Source organism: Taudactylus pleione, unplaced genomic scaffold (assembly GCF_031769625.1).
Source record: "Taudactylus pleione unplaced genomic scaffold, aTauple2 ptg001126l, whole genome shotgun sequence".
In the NCBI taxonomy this organism is placed as follows: Eukaryota; Metazoa; Chordata; class Amphibia; order Anura; family Myobatrachidae; genus Taudactylus; species Taudactylus pleione.
In genome coordinates, this window is record NW_028285527.1 from 1,228,034 (window position 1) to 1,236,543 (window position 8,510).

At 41.6% G+C, this 8,510-nt stretch overlaps 1 protein-coding gene across 1 annotated transcript; it reads right to left on the bottom strand.

Moving 5' to 3' along the window:
• Positions 1-1,342: 1,342 nt before the first annotated feature.
• LOC148453606 (uncharacterized) lies at positions 1,343-8,308 on the bottom strand. Its single transcript, XM_088461940.1, has 9 exons — positions 8,228-8,308; positions 7,982-8,095; positions 5,289-6,971; positions 4,426-4,525; positions 3,914-4,062; positions 3,558-3,670; positions 3,265-3,354; positions 3,061-3,183; positions 1,343-1,556 (listed from the first exon to the last, which is right to left on the bottom strand). The coding sequence occupies exons 1-9, from the start codon at positions 8,295-8,297 to the stop codon at positions 1,359-1,361; spliced, it is 2,640 nt and encodes an 879-aa protein (XP_088318066.1). The 5' UTR covers positions 8,298-8,308; the 3' UTR covers positions 1,343-1,358.
• Positions 8,309-8,510: the final 202 nt, after the last annotated feature.

Consider the following 8,510-nt stretch of genomic DNA (forward strand, 5'->3'; position numbering starts at 1 on the left):
TTTTCAGTGTATTTTATGTGGACCTGGCTTATTTCAGTGTATTTTCTGTGGATCTGGCTTACCGTATATACTCGAGTATAAGTCGACCTGAATATAAGCCGAGGTACCTACTTTTACCACAAAAAACTGGGAAAACTTATTGACTCGAGTATAAGCCTAAGGTGGGAAATGCAGCAGCTGGTAGTGTCCCCAGTAGTAATTTCCCCTGGTTGTGCCCCCAGTAGTAATCCCCCTGGTAGTGCCCCAGTAGTAATTCCCCCTGGTTGTGCCCCCAGTGGTAATCCCCCCCTGGTAGTTCCTCCAGTGGTAATCCCCCCTTTTAGTGCCCCCTGTAGTAATCCCATACTTGCCTACCTTTCAAAATCAGGTGTCGACATTGTGGCTGTTGCCATTCGGACAATGTCGATATTATGTCAGTGTTGACATTGTGAATGTCAACATTATGTACATGTCAACATTCTGAATGTCGACATTCTCGTGTCAACATTCTGATGGCATACCCCTTTAGAACAGTGTATTGAGGGAACACAATGCATGCCCTGCACTGGTCCTGCCCCTGTGTATATCGCCATCAACCCACACAATACATTTATAAAATAAATCTGCCAAGCTGTCAGTCACTTAGTGTATGCTCTGGACAGCAGCACGTTCCTTCTGAAGAATGATTTCATAGTTTACTTGTCCTCCTACACACATTATGTTGTACATATTATATATTGTACGTCCCTACCTGTGCAGAGTTTGTATGTTCTCCCTGTGCTTGCGTGGGTTTCCTCCGGGTGCTCCGGTACGCTCCAAAAATATACTGGTAGGTTAATTGGCTCCCAACACAAATTAACCCTAGTGTGTATGTGTGTGCGCATGTGATAGGGAATATAGATTGTAAGCTCCACTGGGGCAGGGACTGATGTGAATGGCCAAATATTCTCTGTAAAGCGCTGCGGAATATGTGTGCGCTATATAAATAACTGGTAATAAATAAATAAATATTGTACCATACTTGGTTCAGCTTATCATTGGAGTGTAAACTCTAGTGCATGGAAATATTTTCTACTATTTTCAATGCAATTTAATTAACTCTATTAATTAAAACCTAGTGTTGCAATTGCTTAGAACCTCTGTGGCTTAATTACTGAAAATTTTCATTTTTCAGATACAGAAAATGTTATTTAAATCACTGTGATAAAAATAAATAGGAACAAATATAAAAAAAATTATAATTTAATAATTTAGTTTTGCAAAAATAAATAAATATTATAAATACAGAATGTGAAGAACATGTTTCACACATTATACTGCAGCAGCTTTCTGTAAGCAGAACTTCAACATTATATGAACATTATCTACATTTAGTGCTGTCAGTCTTCATCCGTTGTAAATCCATTATTAACATATGATTGTAAGTCATCATCATCAGAGAGTGTGTTTGGCTTCTGTTCCGGCTCATCCTGGGAGTCACTTATCTCTCCTGTGATGTCTTCTGTGGAACCAACATAGGCCTCATTGCAGTGACCCTGCTTGTGCATCTGCTGCACCTGGTGTAATATCTGTAACACCTGAGATAAGATCACATCTTACATTACTACAGCTCATAGTGACAGCAACAATACAGAGAACACTGTCACTTATTCAGTCTTCTCATAAGGGTTTAATATAATATTCCAAACTAGACTTCAAAACTGGTCTTGCCAATAAAGAACAAAAAAAATCAAATGGTCTTTTAAATTGAAATACATGACTGAAAGAGATGTGCATGATCGTCCGTGGCTTGGTTTTGGCAAAACTACTCTCAAATGTTTTGGTTCGGATTCAGTTTTGGGTTCTTTAAAATCGATGAAAACAGCTAAAATCATGTAATTTGGACCTGCTTACGTGCAATCCAAAACCGGAGATTCAGTTTTTACATCTGAATTTCGAAATTACATCAGACCTGCGTCGGGACTCGTTTCTACTCGGACCCCTAAAAGTGATCCGAACCGGGACTCATTTCTACTCAAAACCCCAATAGTGATCCGAGCCAGGACTCATTTCTACATGGACCCCCAAAAGTGATCCGAGCTGGGACTCATTTCTAGTCGGACCTCCAAAGGTGATCCGATCCGAGACAAACAAACATCTAAAGGGTATATAGATATGGACTTTAAGCTCCAGACTGCCCCAGACTACATTAGGTCTTCCTTGAAAAAGTCCGCCACGTGGACGAAACATGTTGGAGCCCTGACCACTACACAAGCCACCAGCCACCTTTCATCAATAGAGCCAGAGGCCAGAAAGATTGCCGGAGGCACAGCGGAGATTGCTGCATGCTGAGCTGCAACCCCCGCTAACAGACTGGGTACAGTCCGCGGACAGCAGAGTGGGAGCGAGTACAACATCAAGTGGCACATGTTCACCAGCAACAAAGGACAACGCCGTTTTTAGGGTAAGATAGGGACAGTTACCCGTTTGCACTGCACTAAAGCAGCGGGCACCTATCATTCCCACAAAAGGAGTGTAAACATTAATGCTTAATTATCACTAGTACTTTATAATTTTCATTTAATTTTGCACTAGCCACATTTTGTTTTTGTTGTTTTATTTTTATTTTATCTTCATTTCTATTCAAAGTAACTCATCCTCTTTTCTTCTTTCTTATTTTATTTAAGTATTTACATACCTCCTTTTTATTTGTTCGTTTGGTTTGCAGTTTGATCATTTATTTATTTATTCACTTTTCTGTGGACCAGCAGGTATCAATAGTAATTAGTACATACAAATCCCCCCCAAAAAACGCTTCTTGCATTAACCACTTTTACACTATTTCAAGTAGTGACAACAGAAGCAGCTATAAATTTCACAGGTGCGCCACTAGATTATCAACCAGGACTACATTAGGTCTATTGTCATCTGAAAAGACTGGCGTCCGGCAGATTGCATGCTGCCGCAGGACAGGAACACCATATACAGTACAGTGCCACCATTTTCACATTTCTACATTTTAATATTTTTGAAAAAAACAAAAATACTGTAAAAATCCAATTAGACCAATACAAGTAAATAGTGTAGTAGTACTAGAATTACCTGTGATTTGGGGACAATGCCAACTCGAAAAAATGCAATATTTCCAGATTCAATTTTTGTGCAGTCAACCACAGTAGAAGCAATATTTTCAGGGGAAGCCCCATCACACAGGACTCCGTCTACCTGAAATTATAAATGCTTTTATCTCATGGGTTATTATTAGTTTATTTTCCGTATATAGATAAACAATCACTTATAATTTACCTTATCTCCTAATTTGGCATAGACTTGGTTGTGATGAGTTGTGTCTGCTTCTCCGGATGGATTAGCTGATGTGACTGCAATGGGGCCCACCTAGAAGATAAAGGAACAGCTCAGTCATATTATGTTTTAACTAAGTAGTAGTTATTCCAGCACAATTTATATATGTAATTTCTTGGTCATAACCTTCTTGGTAAGTAGAATATTTGCAAATATTTCAGGAATATTATAATATATAATAGGGCTGCACTACAAACAGGGTAAATGTCTTGCAGCAGCCGTACATTTCCTCTTACCATATCAATTAAGTGTGTGGTCACGGCACAGTCTGGGATCCGTATGGCGATGCTCTGAGGGGTGCCTATGTATTTTGCAGAGTCTCTGGCGCCCAACACGTCCAGCCATGGCCCTGTCAGGGAAATGTGTTTATCTTCATTAAGCTAAATTGTGATTTGATCACAAGCAAGTATACTGTACATTAGACAGAATAGCACAATAATGAAAAATATTAATTACACAGGTTTCTGAGTTTAATTTACATGTCAGACAGTTGTAAAAATATATATAACTAGTTGTAAATAATGAGATAGTATGTAAATAGTAAAGGGTCACTGTTTTTGCTAGTGCAGATAACAGGGTGATAAGTGCTCACCTCTTGGGATCACCAAGCTGATGGATGAGGGCCAGGCAGCCTGCATGAAGTCCCATAACAGGGGACTAAACAGATGTTTTGCAGGTTTAAATTGATCTAGACTAGAGATCCACAATGACATTGGCCGGTCCTGAGCCTGACGTTTTGTCCTACAAATGGGAAGAAAAGTACAGTATACAGTACAGTATATATATATCAATGTTATTCCACTATATAAGATGAGTGTTTTTGTACAGTACTCTATAATCTACCTCTGATACAAAATATAAGTAACATCTGTATATTTAATTGTTTGAAATCATGCAAATAGATTATTTATTCAACTGGATCTAAATCATTTGTTGTCACAAAGGAAATATTTTGGAAAATTAAGGAAATTATTTAGCAAATTCATGATCCCGCAATTCTCATGTTTTATATGTTACAAAGCTCACAGGCTTTATTAGTAATTCCACATTTACAAAGTAATGTTTCAGCAAAGCCATCGCTCACACTGCACTATCTGTACCTACTTGTAGGCCTTCTCCACGGCGTCCGGCTGATTGCACGCTGCCACCAGCACATAGACAGTGTCCGTCGGGACTCCACATATTCCTCCATTTCTCATAATCTCTGGAAAAGGTCACAGCAGGAAGACCATAAATAACACAGCTCATTCATGTAGGGATTGTACACAGTTAGTTATCATTCACATTATGAATATAGGAATATACGACCAGTGTCAGACTGAGGACTCAGCGATAAACTCAGTTACAAGGCCCACAGTAGGGATAACAATAATATATGTTATATAACACACATCCAGTACATATACAGTTAATGAAAACATATGTACAATATAGACTTAAGGTGCGTACACACTGGGCGATATTGCTGAGCGATTGCACGATTACGACATGGTAATCTTGCAATTGCTCAGTAAACGTGCACAAATGGTGCACTAAAATGTAGGAAACGACCAGCGATGCGCGCGCCCGCTGGTCGTTTCCGACATTGTCCATCACCTGAACATGCAGGCCAATCTGCCCATAACGACAGATTGGCCATGTTCAGGAATGATGGAGTGTGCCTGCACTGAACGACTGATCATTCAGTGTAGGCACTGCAGGGGATCAGGAACAACGGTACGATTACAATGTCGTAATCGTGCTGTCTTTCCTGATCGCACAATGTGTACGCACCTTTACAGTAATTTAATGATTTTGAAATGTTATGAAACAGAAAACATAATTTTCATCCCTTCGCCTCCTAGAACAAAACATGATGTCTGTCCATATGTAGATTTGGGGAACACTGACAATATGCTAAGAATATAACAGTGTTTGGGGAACACTGACCTGACAATAGGATAAGAATATTTCCCCTGTCTTCTTACCTGCGATCTGCCGTACGGAGCTGGTCCTTTTAGAAATCAGATGGGGGCATTTGGACGTCTTATTAGAAAAACCACTAATTTTGATAAAGGGGCTGCCAAGTGGTATTTGGGGAGCCTCAAAGGTGCCATTATATAGGTTTGCAAGAAATAAGTAGAAGCCAGCAATACCGAAGATAATGGTGACAGCAATGTCATAGCCCAGAGGAAGAGCATTGAGGGAGTCAAGAAGGAAGCTGATTAGGATGAGCTGGAAAGTGAGAGAATAGACAAACCAGGCCTTAGATAGGAAAAGTGTGCTGAATACAATGAAACTGTTAAACAGAATGAAGCATATCATTCCTACCGCAGTGTTAAAGCCTCTGCTTGTGCTATAGATGCCACTATACCGGGAAATTCCCCAAATAACCCACATTACTCCATACAAGATGAAAGCACTACTTTCCAGTGTCTTGCCACGGGAGAAAGCCACTGACCCACAAATGAGATTATACAGCCCTCCAGCAACGACCACCCATGGCAAGACAACTGTAGCCAAGGGTTCTCCAGAGCTTCCCGGCATTGTCATGGCAAAGGCAGCCAAAATGCTGCATGCATGAGCCAGGACTTCAGCATCAGCATACTTGGAAAAGCCAAGGAAGGGCTCACGGACATTATTACCCTGACGGAGCTGGAAAATGTTATTACTGCTGAACAGTTTCCTAATGGTGCCCTCCCCAGTGGGGATACTTGCCGATGCCTGTGAGTTGTATAGAGCTACCAGCACCATTATCGCTGAAGCAATGTATACTGCTATATTCACTCCCTGGGATCCTTCATGAAAAAACCCATGTGTGTTACTGGCCAATGCGATGCAATAGGCAACATAAAAGAGTAAGTACACAGATTGCACCAGACTCTGAATACTTGTAAACATGGAGAGGACAGAAAATAGTAAGGCAAAGACTACCAAAAATGGGACAGGGTAACTTAGCTCATTAGTGTTCAAGAACTGATACAGTAATGAGTAACCTTCTGCATATCTCAGAATGGAGAAAAATGCAAAATGTGTGGCATCTAGAATGTGATAATAGCGGTATGACAAGATGCATAGACCTGTCTGGTAAACAGCAGCTGTCCACAGCCATGCCACCTGGCCAACAAACAGAGTACTGGTTATCCCCAGAAGTCTGCAGCCAAATACACTAGAGGCCGTCATATTAAGGATCAGGCAAGTGGCTGTAAGCTCTATATTACATGAACCTATGGCAGCACCTTGCTCCTTGTCTTTCATGCTGGACCTGTCTATACCAGGCAAACTAAGTTTCCTCTTACTGAGGTTACGGAGCGCCCGTCCTCCAATAAAGTATAAACCCATTAATGTCACAATAAGGTAATTACACGCTATGGCAGAGGAGCCTATTCTGCTGTCATAGAGTATAACAAGCTCATGAATATAGGAAAGAGAGAGAGCGACAGCCATCACAGCAAGGAGAATTTCCCTCTGCAGGATTCCCATGATACCAATAATAAGCAGCCCCAGGAAGAAGGACACTAGGCCAGGAACCATTGCATCTCTCATGTCAGAGGTGCCAATGACATCATTTCCTGTCAGTATCAAATTGACTCCAGATCCGCACCACATGGCTGACACTGTCCAGTAGAATGAGACCCACAATGAGACATTGGATGGAATTTTCCTGATTCCTAAAGGAGAGAAATGAATATTATATAGAAGCTGCATTACGATATTGTATTAAAGTATTTCTATTCTCTTGTAAAATATGACGGTTTAGCGACAGTTATATTTGATTTATTTTACATGTATTATTAATACATTTTAAAAAAATCACTTCACTCTGCTATATTCAGCTTCTGTTAAGGTATATTGATCATTTTAATGAATTATTTATTGCAATGAGTTGTGCGGGGTATTGGTGATGGTCAGACTACATATAACAGTTCTGGGGACCTACTAAAAATAACCCCTTGTTATATATTACTGTGATTCATCAACTATGAGGTCAGAAAGTGCAAATAATGGGGCACTTTTTATGGGTTGGGTACGGGATGCCGGCGCTCAGGATCCTGGTACTGAGAATCACAACTCCCCCATCCTGACATGGTTAAAATACAGACACCTGCCAGTAAGTACCCAACCCCTACTCCTAATTCTCCCCCCCTCTCGCAGCCTATACCTAAATCTCATCTCCCCCACAGCCTAGCCCTAACCCTCCCCTCTGCAGCCTAAACCTAACCCTCATCCCCCGCAGCCTAGCCCTAACCCTCCCCTCTGCAGCCTAAACCTAACCCTCATCCCCCTACAGCCTAGCCCTAACCCTCCCCTCTGCAGCCTAAACCTGACCCTCATCCCCCCACAGCCTAGACCTAACCCTCCCCTCTGCAGCCTAAACCTGACCCCTAACCCCAATACTTACCGCCATGATGCTGGTGCAGGGATTCTAAGTGGTGTCGGGATTCCGGCACCAGCATCCTGACCACCGGCATATGAACTAATTACATCCCCTTTTAATAATACTGCTGTAACAGTTAAATTGACAAAGGACTAGTGGAGCTAAGTTGCCTGTCTTTTCATTATTTACTAATCCTTTTATGTCACTTATGTAATAAGCTTCTTTCTCACTATGCAAAATGCAACCAGGTAACCTAAAGAAAAGACATCATATAAAAAGGTTCTCTGTAGAGTGGCCACATACCTGCATATGCCAATATCACTGCTAGGATAAGGAGCAGGACGCCCAGGACTGAAGGGGGGACAAGTGCAGCAGCTGCAGCTGTGCTGTAATGATGTATCGATAGAAGCAAACATCCTAGAATATAGAATTAGAGGGGAAAACATGAGATGACTGTAAGTAATAGACTGTAACCCTTCCCTGCTGGGTGAGATGATTGCTGGCAGCAGTGATGGGGATAATCAGGGTGAGATACTGATGACTTCTTACCTGCACTGATAGCCAGGACCCCGACACTGAGATACAGCGACTCTCCTCCTCTGTACCTGGGCTCAGCCATAGCTGCTGCACTGCACACACTCTGAGTGACTGTCAGCTCTCCTGTGTGTCTTTATTCTGTGTGGGTGACACCATATAAAGACACACAGGAGAGCTGACAGTCACTCCCACACACACACACACTTCCCAGCTCACACCCTCTCACTTCCCCAGGACTGTAAGGCAGATGTACTGGCTGATCCAGCTCCAGTATCTCCCTATGTAGTGTTCTAAG

Bases quoted from the DNA above. Each gene is read 5' to 3' on its own strand.
- LOC148453606 (XM_088461940.1), bottom strand. From the start codon at position 8,297: ATGGCTGAGCCCAGGTACAGAGGAGGAGAGTCGCTGTATCTCAGTGTC. The intron at 3,671-3,913 runs GTGAGCACTTAT...TTTCCCTGACAG, and splicing joins CAGCTTGGTGATCCCAAGAG to GGCCATGGCTGGACGTGTTG. The intron at 3,355-3,557 runs GTAAGAGGAAAT...TTTATCTTCTAG, and splicing joins CCACACACTTAATTGATATG to GTGGGCCCCATTGCAGTCAC.